The sequence below is a fragment of the Euprymna scolopes genome, chromosome 10, assembly GCF_053919585.1.
Source record: "Euprymna scolopes isolate OS-2025 chromosome 10, ASM5391958v1, whole genome shotgun sequence".
Classification (NCBI taxonomy): Eukaryota; Metazoa; Mollusca; class Cephalopoda; order Sepiida; family Sepiolidae; genus Euprymna; species Euprymna scolopes.
Window position 1 is genome coordinate 111,877,640 of NC_136491.1, and position 22,015 is coordinate 111,899,654.

Below are 22,015 nucleotides of genomic sequence, written 5' to 3' on the forward strand. Positions count from 1 at the left end.
CAGGAGCTGCTAAAAACAGCCTATCCTGCCTTGACAGAGTACAAAATAGACTTCGTGGCTTAGTGGAGGATGCCCTTTTCTCTACCCTGCAACCTCTCTCCCACAGAAGAGACATTGCGAGCCTGTCCTTGTTTTATCGTTATTTCCATGGCAGATGCTCGTCTGAACTCCAATCTCTGGTCCCCCCTCGCCAATCTTTCACGAAAAACACCCGTCTAGCTGAATCCACGGTGAAAATTTCCCCCACTCTATATCTGTGCCTAAATCAAAACGCGGATTCCATGAACAAAGCTTCTTTCTTAGAACTGCACGCCTGTGGAACTCTGTTCCGTCTGCCTGCTTCCCTCCGGACTACAACTTGGATGTCTTCAAGTCCAATGTTAACAAATTCCTAATTAACCACCCCCTTAAGTAAACACTTCAGCAAATCTCCTCACTAACGTAATGTACTTGCAATAACCCTTATCCCTGAGTGGCTTCCGGGCCTTGATAAGTGGTGATCACTGTGTAAAAAAAAAGAAAAAAAAAAAAAAAGGGAATTCCAAAGTCTAGTAGTGCTAGGGGAAAAAACTATTAGAGTAGAAGGCTTTTTGGTATCTGGAGATCTCTACTGTGTAAGGGTGGGATTTTGCTGGTTGTCAGGTTTGTGGGGAGTATTTATGTTGAGAGAATACAAGGGCTTGTAGTTCGTTGGAGCACCAACCATTAAAATACTTGTAAAACAGGCAGAGGGATGCAACATTAGGTTGGCGACTCTCTTATGAACCCTGTCTAGGAGTGAGAGTCTAGTAGCAGACTTGCCAGCCCAAATGTGGCAACAATACTCCATGCATGGACGAACGGTGACCTTGTAGAGTTATGGGATACTCTCAGGCATAAGTAACTTTCTAGCATCGTAGAGAGAGCCCACCTTCTTTGCAGCAGTCTTGGCAATGTCCTCAATGTATCTGTTCCAACTCATGTTCTCTGTGAACGTAAGCTGAGAAGTTTGAATAGAATACTTTCAGGTATTGTATTATTAGTATTGACTGCACTGATAATTGAACCTTCAACCTCCAACCTTACAACTGAATTTTACCTAGTACCGTGTCCATTAAATCACAAGTCTTTGCAAATTACTTGGAAGTAAAGCTTGACCAGTGAGGCTTGAGAACATGCTTTACATGAAAAGAAATGATACCTAACCTAACTGAAACTCGTTAAAAAATGATGACAGTACAATCTAAAAATAAGCTTAAACCAGGCTTAGGGTCAAACAAATCCAACTTGCCTCCTCCCTTGAGGCTAGCATTCACAAATATTCGTGGGCTTAGAACTAATTTAGCTGATGTTGAAGCATTTCTCCTAACAAATACCCCGGATATCTTAGCACTAAGTGAGACTAACCTACACTCCTCCATCCCCTCTAACTACTTTAACATGCCTGGATATCTCCCACTCTGCCGTAAGGACTCTGACAGACATATGCACGGACTTGGAGTTTACATTCGTAATACCCTTCTCTTGACTAGAGAAACAAACCTAGAAACGGATGATCAAGCCTTTATGTGCTTTAGACTAATCATGCAACACAACATTAGCTACTTTTACTTTCTCTACCGCTCTCCCTCGACCCAAGACTGCACCATAATAAACAAAGTATCTGACAGCATAGACACAGCACTCTCCTTCGACACTAGCGCCCAAGTACATGTATTTGGTGACTTTAATGTTCATCACAAAAACTGGCTTGGATTCTCTACTTACACAGATGCAGCAGGCAGCGCAACTCATAGCTTCTCTGTATCTCACTCCCTATCGCAAATTGTTACTTTTCCAACCCGCTTCCCTGATCAGGAAGAACAACACGCATCACTATTAGATCTGTTTTTGACCACAGTTCCTGATGACTGTGTAACGAAAGCCGACAGCCCACTTGGGAACGCTGATCATGCGGTGATAATGGTTGAAATCACCCTAAACTCTAGACCCAAACCTGAAGAGCCAGTGCTCAAAACAACGAGATATTATAAAAAGGCTGACTGGGAAGCCATCAGAGATCTTATCAGAGACGCCCCATGGGGAAATATTTTTTCTCTTCCTGCTGAACAGTTTGCAACCGAGACCACTGAATGGTTCAAAACTGCAATCGAAGTGCATGTTCCCATGCGGAAATTCTATAGCAAGCCCCACTCTCCCCAATGGTTTACTTCGACTTGCGCAACTGCCATTGCCCAAAGGCAGCATGCATTCCGCAGGTTTAACTGACATGTCCAGTTCAAACAGACAGAAGTACATAGAAGCTAGAAGTAACGTTAAGAAAGAAATAGCGACAGCTAAGAGGGAATTTACGGAAACCACTAAAAAACGCATCGAAGCACAAAAACTAGGAACTCGTGACTTCTGGAAAATCTACAACAGTGTAGTAAATAATGGGCAATCAACAATTCCCCCACTAACCAACAATCACAGGTTCTTTGCTCAGCAACCGAGAAGGCTAACATGCTTGCCAGTCGGTTTGCCTCAAACTCCACACTGGACCCTCTAAACCACCCCCTACCTCAATTTCCTATGCGGACAGACGCCACGCTTGACGATCTAATAATCACCCCTGCTCAGGTGCATGCTATCATAAAAAACCTTGACACTTCAAAAGCATGTGGACCCGACCTCATCCCAGCTGTGCTATTAAAAAAGTGCTCAGCCGAAGTAGCTCCAGTTCTCTCCAAACTCTACAACAAATGCCTTAATGAATCTTGCTTTCCGGGCTGTTGGAAAACTGCTTCTGTGGTACCAGTATTCAAGAATTCTGGCGAAAGAACTGACCCATTAAATTATCGCCCTATTAGCCTCCTCCCACTTTTTGCCAAAATATTTGAGACCTTAATTAAACATGCTCTAGTTCAGCACCTTACAGATGCTAAACTTCTGACCGACCAACAATATGGATTTAGACAAGCCCGTTCCACGGCAGACATCCTCACTGTAATCTCTGAACGCATATACCATTCACTGGACAAAGCGGGAGAGGGCAGAGCGGTAGCTCTAGATATATCCAAGGCTTTTGACAGGGTATGGCATGAGTGTCTCCTCAGGAAGGTTAGATCATACGGTATCACTGGTAGAATACTTAACATAATTAAATCCTTCTTAGATAAGAGAAAAATCCAGGTTGTCCTCGACGGTCGTACAACTAAACAATATGCTATAAATGCGGGAGTACCCCAGGGATCTATCCTTGGACCTCTGCTGTTCCTGATATTCATAAATTACCTCCCCGACAAAATTGCCTCTGAGATGGGTATATATGCTGATGACACCACACTCTATAGCAGGCACGACAGGAAAACAAATGAACATATATCTAAAGTAATGGCAGAAACACTAGAGGATGACCTCCAATCAGTAGTGGAATGGGGACAAAAATGGATGGTCACGTTCAATGCCGCCAAGACAAAACTGGTTTCATTCAATAATTACAAGAAACCTTCTCTACCACCTATAGCAATGGCCAACGACTCTTTATCTGAGAGTACGTCTCTCAAGCTCCTTGGCCTAACGTTCACAGGAAACATGAGCTGGAACAATTACATCGAGAGCATTGCCAGGGCCGCTGCGAGGAAGGTGGGCTCTCTCTACCGTGCTAGAAAACTTCTAACACCCAAAAGTATCCTGTACCTCTACAAGGCCACTATTCGCCCATGTATGGAGTATTGCTGTCATATTTGGGCTGGTGCATCAGCTACTAGTCTCTCGCTCCTTGACAGGGTTCAAAAGAGAGTCGCAAATCTGATAGGCCCTAAACTGGCATCTAAGCTTCAGCCTCTGTCCCATCGTCGAAACGTTGCATCCCTCTGTCTGTTCTACAAGTATTATAATGGTGAATGCTCTGATGAACTGCAAGCACTTGTGCCCCCACGACGTAAACACCCTCGACAGACCCGACAAGCTGCAAAATCCCACCCCCACACTGTAGAGATCCCTAGATGTAAAAGATCTTTCTACTCCAGTAGTTTCTTCCCCAGAACTGCTAGACTTTGGAATTCCATTCCAGGTCACTGCTTCCCCAACTGTACTGACATGCATAAGTTCAAGTGCAACGTGAACCAACATCTCGCTGCCCAAATCCCTACATAGTACCCCAGTAGATGTTTCCCCTGATAGTAGCCCCCTACACCAAAGTGGCAATGTGCCTTGTTTAGGGTGAAAATGTAATTAAAAAAAAAAAAAAATATGATTGCTGTGTTATGTAAGTCTTAAAGACAGGCTTCAGAAGGAGGTTAATCCTGACATCCTGAGCCCGAAATCTGTGCCTTTAACAACCACAGCAAACCACTTCCATAATTCTTAATCAACTCTATTAATATCCAATTTGTTGCCAGAGATACACACAAACCCTAATACTGGTAGTGGTCAGGGTAAGGCTATATAATGACATGATGGAGGTGAAATGTGAGTCTTAAAGTCAAACTTAGATCTGATGACGTCAGAGGACGATTAAATCTCGACAGCATAGGCAGATATGTGCAGAAGCATAGACTTTGATGATGTGACCACAAAGAATGGATGGGAATTTTTGGATGAGTAGATGTAGGACAGTTGGTATAGTAGGATTAGTTGACAGGAGAATGCCAAAGAAAATATGGGAGGAAGTGAGAAAGAGGGATAAATAAATACCTGGCAGAGATAGGTTAGTTTGGAAGTTAATTTCTTGAAGCTGTTCAACACATGCCAGTATGTAAAACAAACATCAAACTGATGATGATGATGATGATGATGATGATGATGCTGCTGCTGCTGCTGATGATGATGATGATGCTGCTGATGCTGCTGCTGCTGCTGCTGATGATGATGATGATGATGATGATGATGATGATGATGATGATGATGATGATGATGATCCTACCCACGGACTGACAGACTGCACTACTTATAGTGATGTGTGGACACGACTAAAAAAAAAGTATTCATTAAGTCTGACATGTACACCTGGGTTTGAATAAAAAGAGTTAATGACCGGATATTATATCCTTCGCTCAACAGTGGTCATAATTGACTCACTTTTGTTTGCTGAATTAAAGAAAAGGAGATGCAACTATTACCGCTGATTTAAGAGACATTGAAAGAGAAATAGAAAGAAAGAGGAAGGAAAGAAAGATAGAAGAAGGGGAAGGAGAGCGAGAGAGGCGAGGGGAAAGAAAGGGGAGGATAAGCTAAATAGAAGCTAGCAATTTAGAATTAAATAAAAAGACATACTTGTTCTGTTTTGAGATGACCTTTATAAGGTCAATTGGATGCAATATTTACTAATTATCTTCTACTCTCGCTCTAACCCTACTACCCCAGAACCATCGGGACTACTTGGTGATACTACTCTGTCTCGGATGATATTGTTAACTAACCCAATACATTGCAAAATTTTGAAGAAAAAAAAAATGATGATTCAACAACGATATATTAATAAACAGAGCAGTTGTTGCACTTTTCTGTAACTAATTTGTGGCATGGTCCCTGGCTTTGGTAGAAGCCATTTTGAGCGGCAATAGCGTCTTTGAGCTTATGCCAAGGACAACACCAACATTTAACATCAACTGGGTATAAAAGTTATGTTTTGGCGAAGGAAGAAAACGTGAAATATATATATGAACATGTATATAAAAATGGAAATAAAATGAAACATTTAAAAAATAGAGGGGGGTCACCAGTTAGCAAGTGCTAACTAAAATGTAAACAGAGTTTTGCTAATAAAAAGTTTTTTAAAGCGAAATTTTATAACAGACATTTTTATACTCATAATTTTATAAGAATATAAAAGTAATTTTCAATTTATGCGAATTCATGTTTGGTGAAAAAAGTTGTGGAGGAAATCATAAAGTTTAGAAATGTGTAAGTCAGTATGTTCATAGTGTGAATAATATACATGTGTAATAAAGTTATAGTCCGTTGACTTGGAATGAATGCTTTATGCCAAATTGATGGTCGAATATGGTTAATTATGTGTTTATTTTTGCATTCAGTACTAATTTCTATTCATTTCTAACTGTGCATCGAATGGATACTATAATATTTAGTTCGCTGCACTTTATAATAGCAAAAGTTCATACAAAATTTCCGGCAAATCAGTCCAGTGGTTTCCGAGAAAACTTCTAGAGTAAATATGGTCTTGTGGTGACTAATTGCTATTAATCTCTAACTGTGCATCGAACAGATACCATAATACTTGGTTTGCTGCACCTTATCATAGCAAAGATCTATACAAAATTTCAACCAGATTGTCTCAGTAGTTTTTGAAAAAAAAAGTGAAAGAGACAGACAAACAAACTAAGAAAAATATAATCTAAATACTTATAGGTTCCAATAATACTGAGTAGAATTACACAAAATTTGACACAAAGAGCCATTGTAATAAAATTAAGAATACTAAATACAATGTATAAGGCTGCCAATCACACTCAACAAGAGTCAGACTATGAACTGTTTAGCTAGTACAAATTATGCAGTAACAAAACTTTTTGCTGCAAAATGTCTATTAAAATTCCCTGCCTCCCTCTTTCTCTGTCTCTCATTATTTGGAATCTGTGATGTGTTTCAAATCTTTTCAGCAGTTACAGAGTTTTAATTAATTAACAGAAACGTACAACAAAACACTTGAATGAATATGGGAGAGATTTTTCTGTGTTATTAGGAAAGGACCATTATCATCTCGACATTCTTTCAATTCAATAAATTCTTTGAAATTTGGCCATCTTGCATTCATGTGAATAGTATCCGGGCGTTTAGTGACGAAAATTCTTTTTAAAATGTAAACGTGACTGAGACAACAAAGAGCCTTTTATCATTGTATATACATCCCTGCCCTTGGTATAGCCATTTTGGATGACAATAGCGTCTCTGAGTTTTGCCAAGAATCATATCGACAATTAATATAACATGTTTGTAAAAAAATTATATTATAACAAAGAAAGTAAATTAATAACTTTTCTCTTTATTTCATTTTATTTCAGTCGAAATTCTCAGAAATCAAGGGGTCCCCTTTCTAGGGCTGACACTTGATCGCTATATGAGACATATAGATATTCGAATATTCCGTTAAAGTAAATATTTTTCCTTTCCCCAATCGACCATTTAAATATGTTATAGAATATCTTTCTTGTGCTCTTTTGGTCTTACCGGATTCTAGGACAAGAATTCATCTAGTCTGGTGGAGTATCCAGTTTGGTGCTGTTACTTGAAGTAACACCGCTTGGAGAAGGTGCACCTTTGCTTGTAAAAGCCAGTGTAAGTAAGCCATGCTGAGGAGATCTTAATTGGGACGTGAATACTATGTGATTTGGAATATTTAGTCAGGGTTTATTTGTAGAGAAAAAGTATCCGCATGCCAGGTTGTCCTGGCAAACACTTGTACATAGAGACTTTAGACACTCAATGATAGTGTCTAGTAGGCATTCAAATATGTATCCGAATGAAATATAAAACCTAATAAGTGTTGAACAAATAAGACTGGAGTGATAGTAATATCGATTTATATAATTACAGAATAAATAATAATTAGACTTTTTAGTTGTAGAGAAAAGTATCCTCATGCAGTTTTGCAAACGAAATATTGAACAAAAAGAAATTTCATAACAATACATATTTATATTTAAAATTTTATTAGAACATATTTTCAGTCAGGAAATGTTTACTTATGTAAGCTTGTGTTTGATGAAGACACTTGAGTAAGCTATCACAAGGCTTAGAGATGTGTATATCAATATGTTCATAGTATGAATAATATACGTATGTGAGTATTTGGCAGCGTGGCACTGTGTATGTGTGTCGGTTTACCTTATTCTTGTTAGTGCATGTATAGCTGTGAGTAGCAGTTCGTTTCTGCTTACCTGACTCTTGCTAGTATGCAAGCATGTGTGTGTGAGATGTAGAAGGCTTGTATGTGAGTCATTGAAGATTCCTTTACATCTCCCCTGGCCAAAGATACTTCAGGTGCGTTGGGTCTAATTTCTCTAACTCTTGACTGTTTATTTCCTAGCTTTATAGGAGTTTTTAAGTTAGCATCGTCTTGCTAATTTGACATAGACTTGTTACTTTTGGGTTTGAAACGATTTTCATTGGTCGAAAATACTTTCAGTTAATACGTTCCTGTGAAAACTAATTTGCTTTAAGAAGTGATGAAGAGAGTGAGGTAGAAAAAGAAAGAGGGTATGCTATTCAAGTTATTTGCTTTTTATTCACAAAGCTTAGTGATGTGTATGTAAATATGTTTATTGTGTGAATAATATGTACATGTAAGTGATATACATATGTGAATATTTGGCAGCATACCATTGTGTATGTGTGTCAGTTTACTTTATTCTTGTTAGTGTGTGTTTAACTGTGCACCAAGTGATGGAACTTGTAAGTGAGTCTTGACGTGTTCTTTCTGCCTCCCTGACTCCCCAGCTAAAGGCATGGTGTGGGGAGGAGAGCATAGGTTTGAGGGTATTTCAGGAATGCAGGCTGGAGAAATCTGAAGAAATCTGATTTTCTTGATCAGATCACTGTTTTGATAAGCTTGGTTAATTTGACATAGACTCGATACATTTTGAGTTTAAAAGGATCTTTATTAGTTGAAAATATTTTAACTTAACACATTCCTGTGAAAACTAACTTGCTTTTGGAAGTGAAGTGTTTGCTAATGGGCTAGGAGACCAGGGTTCAATCCTTGGTCAGTTCATACCAAAGACTTCAAAAACGGTACTTGATACCACCTTGATAACACTCAGCATTATAAGAGGAGGATCAAGAGCAAGTGGAGTAATCCTGCGAATAGAGCAGTGCTGTTTCCTACATCTTGTTGTAGTAGCTAATGAAAAGGGAGCCTTCAGGTCGCCCTTATCTATAACCAATCACTTAGCTTGTTTCACATAATTCTAATATATAAATTATTTTTACATTAATCACTAAAAGAATTTAATTTTTCCCATCAAACATACTTCTCTTTCTAGCTTTTAATGAATAACCTCGATCCAATCGAATATGTCGACGCCTAGGAAATAGGCTGATAATACTATTATATTTACACATTTAAAAAGTGTTTTTCTTCAGATTTCATATGTAATAATAAATTGATTTTAACTCCAATACTTTCAGCATGTCTTAATCTTTTAAAAGATATTAAATTTTTATCACCATTTAAAAAATCTATCAACTATTCTTCATATTTACCATTTCGTTTTTATATACTAATGAGTCACAACTTAGCAAATTAAAAAGTTTGCTCAATGATAAACCCAGCACATCTGAAAGACCCAAAAACATACACTCATTTTCTCCTGCCCCTATCTTTGGCCAAAGGAGTGGAAAGGAAACTTCAATGACTCACATACAAGCCTTTTTCATCTTGTGCATACATTCTTACACACTGGTGAGAGTCAGATGAACAGAAATGAATTGCTACTCACAGCTGTGCATGCACTAACCTGAATAAGGTAAACCAACACCCATACACAATACCATGCTGCCAAATACTCACATGTATTATTTACTTAAACATATTATTCACACTATAAACGTATTGACATGCACACCTCTAAACCTTGTAACTACAGAGGTGGACAAGTTACACACACCCATGAGCTGAGAGCAACAGGAAAAGATGTGTCCTAAATGTGGTCGGACAAAGGCAGAGTACCACATGTTCAACATGGCAGTCTTACTAAGCATATTGGAGTTCTGAGAAGACTTTTAAACAAGAGAGAAAGATGTTATTCTGGAAAGTACCTGTGAATAAATGTCTGTTCTTCCACTGAAACAAACAATGAGTTGAATTCTTTCCTTATCTTTGTTTCCTTGCGACTGTCTGCGTATAATGTGTGGATCCTGAGGGTGGACATGTAACAACTACATTACAATATTTTATTTACCTTACTAACGGTGTAGGTTGCTGAAAATTTTTTAAAAGTGTCATAGTGAAGAAATTAATAAAGTAAGAAATTTTGTCGCAGTTTTTCTTTGAGCTGTATATCTTTCAGTGGAGAAGAGTCTTACTTGACTGTTCAATGGACAGAGGTAAGAAAGTGGGTATCATTCTTCATTAATGCTGGAAGCTCTCTGTCTAACCTACAAATCCCAAAGAGTCTGGAAGTAGTCCTTCAATAGTTTGATTGAAATTAGTATGACCTGGAACCTGATTGGTTATATGTGACCCAACCATTTTATAGGGGCTGCTCACCGCAAGAAGAAAGAAACATGTTAGGTACAAATCCCCCAAAATAATAAAATTATTTCCCTTGAACCAAAGAAGGGAGAAAAAAGCAGATCAGCCATGACAATTTGAGAAGTAAACAAAATGCGTCTTGCATCACAGACTTTAATCATGCAACCTGTTCTTACCTTACCATTTTGATTTGTGGGTGGTTGAATAAATCTATTAATTATTACACTTTGTCCTCAGCTCAGTTTTTAGTTGATAGTAATCCGATAGCATGTATCATCAGATGGAACAAAATGTCAATGTTTATGACCACAGCAGTGCAACACCTTAACTACTTAAATGGGGCTTCATCCGAGGGTTTGAAAAAGCATCTTTTACTGTTATGTGGTGGCCTTTGACTATAATCACAGCATCGTATCTGTGTTATGTTGTGATGGACAGTGCCAAGCATCAGAACGATTATGGGAGTTATCTGCTCATGATGCAGGAAGTACCGGTGAGTTATTTGCCCCTTAGTACTATATAAGAACAGATTCATTTTCTGTTTTTGAGTAGAACTCAGCAATGAACTGTAGAACAATAGCTTCCATACTTAAAATCATTGAATTACTTTTTCCCTCGTTCAGCTTTCGGCGAACTTACCAGATCAAGAAGATAACACTTATGTACCATTTCTCATGCTGAATGTTGAAATTAACACAAGGACTGCAACAGCCTTCTTATATATCCTCAAAACTACTTCAGCCAACATGAAAATGGGTCATAGAAATTAAGTAGCAAGTTGCAAAGTTCACTAAACATATTCACTGCCAGCATGCTGGACAGCTGTTTATGTTAGGCTGCTACACTTTCAACGGGACTCCCTTCCTCAGCAAAAACGAGTGTTGCACCTATATCTATTACATGTCTCTTAGCTGAGTGAGAGATTGACAATTTTTGAACCCAAACTATCAAACCCAGCACAAGAATGGGTCATGAAGATTAAATGGAGATAGTTCATTAAATTTGTAATACCTGATGACTAACTAAGCAGGTTTACTTTGGTATCTGCAATTACTAATGGAACTCTTCATCTCTTCTCTCTCTTAGATAGATTCTACACCAGTTTTTTTCTGACATCATATTAAAACGAATCTTAAAAAGCTGAGATTACTTGTGTAAATATTTTTTTTAAAATACCATAACTTGATTATCCTCCTCCAAATGATAAACCCATCACCACAAACATCATGTGTGCTGCCTCTTCCTTCTCTCCATTAAAGAGCTCCTCACTCCACCAAGAAGATTCTATTTATACTCTTGTGCCAGTTGACACGGTTAAGATTCAGATTAAAAATTGTTATAAAAATAAATACAATTTAGGCGCGCAGTATGATTATGATTATGTTGGCGCGTGAAAAATAAAAAATAACTCCCACGCAAATTCCGGCGTGGCCTTATATATTAAATCGACTCAAAACGAGCGGGCGTAGTACAGAGCACCCCACGTGATGTTTCCGTCCAATGGGATTTCTCCAAGGACATTTTTCTAAACTTTTCTTCTTAAGCTCGCTGGGAGCCGGTCCAAATAGTATTTAAGCACACACAAACATCAAATCTCTCTCTCAACTGCATTCTCATTCGGACGTTCCACGCGTGTTACTATCACTCTTCCATTTTCACTGTTCTGCGCGCTTCATACAATTTCACAGGCGAACATTACCTATTGCCTCTCTTAACATGTTTTAACATATGAACAGTTCAACAAAAAAAGACATTCTCCTTTTTTTTATACGAACACTTAAAAAGGACTTCTGAACTCATTATAAAGAGAATTATATTTTATTTGTTAATGGTTGGTTTCTGTGAATAAACCTCCGTTTGTTTTGCATGTAAGTCTTCTTCTTTTTATTTTTATTTATTTGTGGAGGAAGTTAGTTCCTAAAAAGGCCTGACGACCCCCACACTCTAAATAGCAGACATAACATTTGCCTTCTCCTTTGTATTATTTGCATACAATGACGTAAAATCCTGACTGGGTGATAATGCCAGAAAACCAGGCAAGCAGTCAATCTCCTTTTATTTTTATAGCTACCAGACAGGCAGCCAAATCCCCCTTTCTCTGAATGCCCACAACCTAAATCTTAATGGAAGTAATCCAGATGTATGACCCTACCCACATCTCGGTCGCAGTATCTCTCTCTCTCTATCTTTCTAATTGTGCAACCCCCCTTCCCAAAAGTAAAAAAAAAGGAATTAAAAAAATGTTTTTTTTTTATTACATTTTCACCCCAAACAAGGCACATTGCCACTTTGGTGTACGGGGCTACTATCAGGGGCAACAGCTACTGGGGTACTATGTAGGGAGTTGGGCAGCAACATGTCGGTTCACATTACACTTGAACTTCTGCATGTCAGTACAGTTGGGGAAGCAGGATCCTGGAATGAAATTCCAAAGTCTAGCGGTTCTGGGGAAGAAACTACTGGAGTAGAAAGCTCTTTTACATTTAGGGATCTCTGTGTGGAGGTGGGATTTAGCTGCCTGTCGGGTTTGTCGAGGGTGTTTACGCCGTGGGGTCACAAGTGCTTGCAGTTCGTCAGAGCATTCACCATTAAAATACTTGTAGAACAGGCAGAGGGATGCAACATTTCATCGAAGGGACAGAGGCTGAAGCTTAGGTGACAGTTCGGGACCTATCAGATTGGCGACTCTCTTTCGAACCTTGTCTAGGAGCGAGAAACTAGTAGCAGATGCACCAGCCCAAATATGACAGCAATACTCCATACATGGGCGAATGGTGGCCTTGTAAAGGTACAGGATACATTCGGGTGTTGGTAGATTTCTAGCACAGTAGCAAGAGCCTACCTTCTTTGCAGCGGTCCTGGCAATGCTTTCAATGAAATTGTTCCAACTCATGTTTCCTGTGAACGTTAGGCCAAGCAGTTTAAAAGATGTACTTTCAGATAAAGAGTCACTGGCCATTTCTATTGGTGGTAGAGAAGGTTTCTTGTAATTATTGAAGGAAACAAGTTTAATCTTAGCAGCAATGAGTGTGACCATCCATTTTTGTCCACATTCCACTACAGATTGGAGGTCATCCTCTAGTGTTTCTGCCATTTCTTTAAATATGTGTTCATTTGTTTTTCTGTCGTTCCTGTAATAGAATATGGTGTCATCAGCATATATACCCATCTCAAAGGCAATTTTGTCAGGGAGGTCATTTATGAATATTAGGAATAATAGAGGTCCAAGGATAGACCCTTAAGGCATTCCCGCATTTATATCATATTGTTTAAATGTACGACCGTCGAGGACAACCTGGATTTTTCTCTTATCTAAGAAGGATTTAATTATGTTAAGTATTCTTCCAGTGATACCGTATGATCTGATTTTCCTGAGGAGACCCTCATGCTATACCCTGTCAAAAGCCTTAGATATATCTAGAACTACCACTCTACTCTCCCCTGCTTTGTCCAGTGAATGGTATATACGTTCACAGATTACAGTTAGGATGTCTACTGTGGAATGGGCTTGCCTAAATACATATTGTTGGTCAGTCAGAAGTTGAGCATCTGTAAGGTGATGGACTAGAGCTTGGTTACGAGAGGCGTGCAATAAGTAATGACCCTGACCCACTTCCAGTTGTCTGATCTAGCTGAAATTTTGCATGTGCAATGATTTATATCTCTGCGGGTTATGTGGCAAATTACAGCTTTGAAATAATTGTGGTTTCTGTTTTACAGGTGTTTGAACTGAGTCAGGTGTGAAATGGAGCCTGTTGAATGTCGAGCAGTGATCCGGTTTTTGTATTTGAAAGGACACACACCACAGGAGACTTTTGATGAAATGAAAGAAACTTATGGTGATAATGTCCCATCATATGACCTTGTAAAACGCTGGCATCGTGAATTCAAACATGGCCGGAAGTCTGTGGAAACAGCTCCCAGACCTAGTCGCCCCCAACCCCTTTTAAAAAATTTTTTTTTTTTTTATTACATTTTCACCCCAAACAAGGCACATTGCCACTTTGTTATGTAGGGGGCTACTATTAGGGACACAGGCTACAGGGGCACTAGGTGGGGAGTTGGGCAGCAAGATGTCGGTTCACGTAACACTTGAACTTCTGCATGTCAGTACAGTTGGGGAAACAGGAACCTGGCAGGGAGTTCCAAAGTCTAGCGGTTCTGGGGAAGAAACTACTGGAGTAGAAGGCTCTCTTACATCTAGGGATCTCTACTGTGAAGGGGTGGGATTTAACTGCTTGTCGGGTTTGTCAAGGGTATTTACGTAAAGGGGATACAAGTGCTTGCAGTTTGTCAGAACATTCACCGTTAAAGTACTTCTAGAACAGGTAGAGGGATGCTACATTGCGTCGATGGGACAGAGGCTAAAGCTTAGATGACAGTTCATGCCATTGATGAGGCATTTGTCCGTCAAGTTGAGGCTGCCATTTTGGAAGATCGACGCATTACTATTCGCCAAATAGCCCAAGATGTCAAGATTAGTACAGGGTCTGTGGAAACTATCATTCATAACCATTTGCATATGCATAAGGTGTCTGCCAGATGGATTCCCAGGTTGCTCACACCATTCCAGAAGCGAGAACGCATTGAGTGCTCGAGGATGAATTTGGAGATGTGCCAAGAAGATGAGTCAAAGTTTTTCAAAAGATTGATTACACAGGATGAAACCTGGGTCCATTACTATGATCCAGTTACCAAAGCCCAGTCAATGCAGTGGAAGCAGTTGGACTCACACCTCCAAAGAAGGCAAGGGTGCAGCCCTCCGCTGGCAAGGTCATGCTCACAATCTTCTGGGACCAGGACGGAGTAGTGATGACATTTCCTGGCAAAAGGTACCACAATTACAGTAGCCTATTATGCTTCACTTTTGAGGAAATTAAGGGAAGCTATCGAAATCAAGAGGTGGGGCAAGATCAGCAAAGGTACCCTCCTCCTGCAGGACAATGCTCTGGTCCACAACTCGCATGTCGCCAGATCAGAAGCACGGGCTGGGTAGGTGTGATTTTCAGATCATCTAGTGTGGTGTCTGTCCGCAAAGGAAAGTCAGGGAGGGGGTTGTTAGAAGGGTCCAGTGTGGAGTTCGAGGCAAACTGACTGGCAAGCATGTTAACCTTCTCGGTTGCTAAGCAAACAATCTTGTGATTGTTGGTTAGCGGGAGAATTGTTGATTGCCCATTATTTACCACACCGTTGTAGATTTGTAAATGAAGTAATTCTGCAAAGACAGTGTGGTGTGAAAAATACCATGTATGTAGAAAATACTCAGAAAAAAAACATGTCAGATTTAGCTGATGTTTGAATTTCGATCGGATATACCTATGAGGATATGTATGTATGGCGAAAGGATATGAAATCACCAGAAGGAAAGATGGATGCATTGGTTTGCATCATTAATGTGATGGGTTGGGAAAAAGTGGAACACCAATCGTCATGTGGTGTTATAAATTCAGTGCTAGTCTCAGACTCTGTAGACTTTTAAGTCCACTTTACATGGCGCTACAAACAGGATTCATTTCTACAGGATTTATTTTTATCGGATTATTTTCTTACTGCCTGAGATGCAACCACATTCATAACAGAGTGGACCATTATTGATATCTAAGGGTACCCCAAGGTTTCCACACCTCTGGTGACAGGTACACTTGCTGGTTCGACAACATTATGGTAGACATGCTCCAAAGGATTCGTTGCATTGATGATACCCTTCTTTGGGATAAAACTATGGAATTGTCTTCAATCCTGATAAGTTTCAATTTGCAGGCGAGGAAGTCAAATTTGCTGGCTTTTTAATAATGGAATTAGGACCTGATTGGGTAAGGGCCACTGGAAAATGATTTTGGGTGGATCCCGGTTTACGAAGAATGCAAACTGGATAAATTTTTAGTGTTTTTATTTTATGTAAAGTGTTTATTTGGCTCAAAAAACAAAGTGTTTACTAATGTATTTGAAAAATGCAAATGGCAGCATGCTTGCTGTTGCACACGGTAAGTTTGGGAAAACGAGTTTAAACAAAAAATTATACAAAATACTGTTGGAAACTTGTTCAATATATGTTACCGTGACATAGGCGGACATATATTCGGTGGGTTTCCAACTGTATTTTGTATAATTTGTTTGTTTGAACTCATTTTCCCAAACTTACTGAGTTCAATAGCGAGTATGCCGACATTTTTCTTTTTAAAATATATCGATAAACATTGTATGATTTTGAAAGCGATTACACGTTTTAAAGTAAGTAAAACCACTAAAAACCTTTCTAGATAGGTAGAAGAGTAACTTACCTTGCATTTGATAACATTTATTTGGTATATATTTGATTTTTGACCACTGTTCGAATCTATTTATAGTAATACAAACCCCTAAAAACATATCCAATTAGGTAGAAAAGTAACTTACCTTGCCTTTGATAACATTTATTTGTTATATATTTGTTTTTTGACAACAAACCCAAAATTTAATTTAACTTGGAAATACTATTTAAAATACACATGCATACACTGCACCAGCACCCTTATTATTATCATAATAATAATAGTAATAATAATAAAAAACTGGTGTAGATGACATCGACTGGCGCCACACCAACTAGTTGTGAAGGGTCAGGGAGGATGGAAAGACCGAGGTGGGAGAATACTAACCAAATCTATACTGGAAGTATGCAATTCAAATCTGGTACCTTGGGGAGGCATTTTGTCACCCAAACCCCAGGAAACACCAATGGCCGATGCCAACGAGAAATCAGTGACAACGGCTGTTGCGATAACATGCAATTATCTGCACAAGTGGTCAAGTGGTGGAGAACACTGGAAATCTAGGGAGACTTGTTGTCACTTGGTCTCCAGGGAACACCACAGGTTACTGCCAGTGAGCGATCACTGATGATGGCCTGTAAGACAACTAATACGCTACACATTTTGATGAAAAACGTGGGGAAAAAATGGACACAGAAGAACAGAAAACCAAAACTTTAAATATAATTTCTGTATTTAAAGTGATAGTTATTTAAATATTTCAACATATAATCTTGTGGGCAAAATCCAGCCTCTCCAATAAGGGGCACTCTGTATAGGAACAAAAATAATCTCAGTCATGAAAGATTTCTCCTCCACCGATCGAGGACAGAAAAGGTAAAGTGTAGCATTGAAACAGATACTACACTGTGATCTTGTTCTGAAGGCTAAAAAATATTTGTGTTTAATGTTTCTTTAATTGTTTGTTTCCTAAATTCATAATTCAGTTTTATCAGTATGTTGCGGACCAGGATATAAAATACCCTAACTCGCTACAAGAAAAAATAATGAAACGAATTGAATGAAGAAAACAAGGAACTCAAATGCTGGAATAAAATAAACATGTCGTTTATTTTCTGTTGAGAAATGAAAGTCTGGGGTGTACACGTGTTCATTCAGCCGTTGACGACTACGCGTGTGGAAGGAATAGAGAAACGCAAAGTGGTAAGCCAGTCTATAGACTGTAGGACGTCGCGCACATGTCTGTGTTGATGGGCCAAAGCGAAAGGGAGATAGAGTGAGAAAGTCAATCCAGTTCATGGAGAGAGAAAGCTTATAAAGTGTGCTTGCGCTTGCCCCACATTACAGTAGCAGGGAAAGTGACGTTAGAACATGCGGTCAGTTCGTCGACTAAACAGGTCGAACGCTGGTCCAGACGCAAAAAAAGGGAAGTTGATAGGTTTTGTTGACTTTTATACTGGGGTCAGTGTTCTGACCGCGCATGTCTGGCTTTCACTTTAAAGGAAGTGACGTTTCGCATGTGTGTGTGTACTTGTGCGCGTATGTGTGCGTATATGTGTGTACATTAACGTGTGTGTGTATGTGTGTGCGTGCGTGAATGTGAGTGCATATACGTGAACGTGAGTATATGTACGTGTCTGTGCGTATGTGCGTGCGTACATGTGGGTGTGTATATGTGTGGGAAAACATGTTCAAACAAGTATTAAATTGTATATTGCTTTAAAATTACTTAATTTTACATAGATAATATTTATATTTTATATTGAATAAAGTTCAGTTTCAGTATACATCGAACTGTGTTCCTTTTTCTTTTTAACAATGTTTTATTGCTCTTTTTCAAATGGCACACATATAGTACTGACAGTCGGACAAATCTTACGTACATTGCTTGCAGACATTTTTCAGTTAACAGGCCTTCTTTTTACTCTCGGTGGCCGTGCTAAAACACAAATGTATAGTTTCAAATAACTCTTTATTAAAGAGGGACAGATTTACGTGAACACCGTTTGATTTAACGCTAACTCTATAATGATAATATTGGCTTATGAAAACATTTAACCCAAAATAAATTATACAATAATGTCTGGAATAAGTTCAGCTTCGGTAAGAAAAAACATTTACTAACAATAAGGAATCTCGCTGTTGTCAGTAGTTTGTTTATTTTGTTAGAAAATCGAAGTCTTTAACAAAAATCTTTTTTGCATTCATTTTGTTTTCGTAAACACTAGAAATCTACCTTGAAACGAATGATTGACTTAACATTTATTTAAATTGATTTTTTTGTTTTTATAATTGTTTTCAAAGAATAACTTATATTTTCATTATTATTAGTAGTATATTATTTTTATTTTATTTTAATTAAAGGCAATTTTTTTCCTGAAACAAGGAATAATTTTCAATGTTTAAAATATTTTTTTCGTAAGCACTAAACATCAAAATTTTTTACAGTGAAACTCGTAATTGTATTAAGTCATATTTAAGTTTATACATTTATTATTAAAATAAATGGTTTTAAAAAATATATTTTGGTAGTCGTGCAGAACAACCGAGAAGTGCGACTTCCGCTAACTTTCGTAAACTTGGTCAATGTGCGCTAGAGAATTTCAACGGAAGAGTTCATTTAAAAGTTGATTTTCGCAGGTATTCGAATATGTTCTGAACGAATATTGCATTTAAAGTTGTCGCGGACAAATTATTTTCAAGATATCAAGACCTTTATTATCCAATGTATTCCGTGTTTTCACTAATGGCCGTGTTTATTTTTTCGCGTGCGCGCATTCAATTTTTGCCTGCGCACGCGCGAAATCATACATGGCCATCATCAGTGCAAACAATATGAAATACATTAGACAAGACAGGTTTTAATATCATGAACACTACTTGTTGGCGATAATTTTCGTTCAAAACAGCCGAATACCACTAAAAATCATATTTTAAAAGTAAGTTTTTAGTTAGTACTCTCGCGCACATTGACCGTAAATTTTAAACCAGTTCTGGGGGGGGGGAATTAATTTTGTCAAACAAAAGAATTGATGACTACTCATTTGAGAAAGGAAGCAATGTGCACCTACCTTAGGTGGGAAGAATTGCCCCTTCCGCAACGTGGCAGTCTGCTAACGTGTCTCGCTAGGCAAGAAGTCGTAACTTCCCAATGTTGGAGAATACAACCGGTATCCAAGAAAAACTGGTGCTAATGCAGAGAGTGATCCGCGCTATTTTTTAAATCGTATTTCCATGTTTAATTAAAATTTTATATGTTGTTTTTATTCAATTGTAAGGTTAAAGTACAGAATAGGTACAAAACACCCCCCCTCCCCATGTTAAGAATGTCTTTTTTAAATTATAACATTATTATTTCAGCACGGATTACTCTCTACATGAGTACCGAAAAAAGGAGTGGGAATACCTCCTCTTTATAATTAAAGGGTCATGTGATTAACCATCATATGATTGGGAAAAAAAAAAGCTTTAAAACTGCTGATAAGGCAGCAATATCTCTATTTTTTGGTTGTTAGTAAGCAAGGTAAGTGCACACAGATTTCCCTTTCTTTTGAGCAATCATTAATATATTTCTTAACAGTTCTTTTGTATATATATATATATATATATATATATATATATATATATATATATATATATATTGTTTTTGCCAAAAATCAAAACCAATTATTACAAACCTCAAAAAACAGCTAACAATAAGTTTGAGATGGTTAGATTCTGAGTCAGAAAACATAAATTCTTCCCCCTTTGTCAGAATCATTGCTCATGAAATGTGAAGAATAAAGGACAAAATATGGAAGTGAGAGTTATGAGACTGCCGAAAGTAAACCCAGAGTCTGCTTTCTACTCTCCTAAAGCATGGTTGACTAACAAAAATTCTATTTCAAATTAAAGCTTAGCAGACTGATGAAAATGCCATTATGAGAGATTGCCGAGTTTTCATGAGCCAAAGATATTGCAAAAGCAATTTCTTGTCTCACTCTTCTTGGTTGTCCATCATTATCCGATAATGATGATTTTCCTATGAGTCTGCCGCAAGTACAGATTAAACAAGTGAAGGAGATGCCTGGTGGAGCAGGGATGGCAAGCATGCCTTTTTGCACACTTCGCTGTATGGTCCTTTATTTGTTGCTCCTCAATACAGCCCCCCCCTCCTGTGAACAGAAGAAGTACCAGAGATCCTGGTAGGAAGTAAATTCCTCTAGTGAAGAGGAATATATTCAACATCTCTTCAGAGATCACTTGATGTGTCTTTGAACTGCTTCCTCTGCTCTCCAGCACTGCATTGACCTTGGAGTAATTGAACACAAAGGTTTCTACATAGTAGTCTGTATCTGGGCATTCGAATGATGTGCTCTAGTAATCTGAGTTAGCATTGGATCATGATGCACTCCATACTGCAGCTCCCCACCCTCCCCAACACTTCTGTTTGTGGCACTCTGTTACTCCATGTGATGCCAAGGACCTTCTGGAAACATCTTCTGTGGAAGGTTTCCAGACTTCTCATATGTTGGCTTTAGGTCATCCAAGACTCGCATCCATACAGAGGTGTGGTGATGCACACTGCTCTGTACACTAGCATTTTGGTGTGGAGTCTGAGATTGCTATTCTGAAAAACTCTCCTCCTTAGCTGACCAAAGGATGCTGATGCTTACTTGAGGCGATTCTGGATCTTGTCATCCAATGAGCAGAAGTTAGACATTATGCTCCCCAGATATTTGAGTGTGGGCAACATGTACAGGCTTTGCCCTGTTGCTGTAAGAGTTATTGGGTTTGATGGGAAGTCAGCACTGTATGAACAGAGTACTTCTGGGTGTTGATCGTCAGTCCCATTCTAGTGTATGCAGTTACAGCTGCTGAAAGGATGTTTTGCAAGGCCTCTGGTATATGGGCAATTAGGACATAATCATTGGCATATTGCAGCTCAATGATGGTTTCTAAGGTCAGCTTGGTCATTGTCTTCAGCCTCCTGATGTTAAATAGATTACCATCAAGCATGAAGTTCATGGCAACTCCAGTCTGCTTCTCCATCCTCTTATGTAGCAGTGTTGTAATACCAACAAGAAAAATATTGAAGAGGACTGAAGCCAGCACACAGCCTAGCCTTACTCCAGTTTCCACATCAAAGGATTCTGAGCTGTGTCTTTGAACTACAACTTGGGTCATCATCGCTGAATGAAACTGTGCAAGGATGTTGAGAAACTTGTGTGAGCACCCAAATCTCTTTAGGACCTGCCACTGTAAGTTCCTGTTTACTGTGTCAGATGCCTTTGAGAGGTCACCAAAGGCAATGACGAAGTCTCTATGCTGCTCCCTGCATTTCTCATGGAGGTGACATGTCACAAAGATAATGTCAACTGTTTTTCTGCCCTCTTGAAAACCAAACTGCACGTCTGGGGTGACCTGTTCCAATATTATGTAGACAAGTCTACAGAACATAGCCTTAGCAAGGACCTTCCCAGCAGCAGCCAACAAAAAGATATCCCCATTATTGGAACAAATGAATTTGTCTTCTGTGCTTTTGTAGATGGCTACAATGTTGCTATCCTTCCGCTGCTGCAGGACACACTCATTTCTACGCCTCTGGAAT

The 22,015-nt window shown here is 38.7% G+C and overlaps 1 protein-coding gene across 2 annotated transcripts in view; it reads left to right on the forward strand.

Moving 5' to 3' along the window:
- The window catches only part of LOC145286208 (coiled-coil domain-containing protein 174-like), an 83,725-nt gene that overhangs the window by 20,176 nt on the left and 41,534 nt on the right, over positions 1-22,015 (forward strand). The window contains exon 1 of one of the 2 annotated variants that reach the window (XM_080135011.1): positions 18,387-18,528. The exons of the other annotated variant lie outside the window; for it this stretch is intronic. Coding sequence (XP_079991137.1) covers positions 18,505-18,528 — 24 coding nt within the window. The 5' untranslated portion in view covers positions 18,387-18,504. Of the gene's footprint in view, positions 1-18,386; positions 18,529-22,015 lie in introns of those variants that run through there. 2 annotated transcript variants of the gene reach the window in all.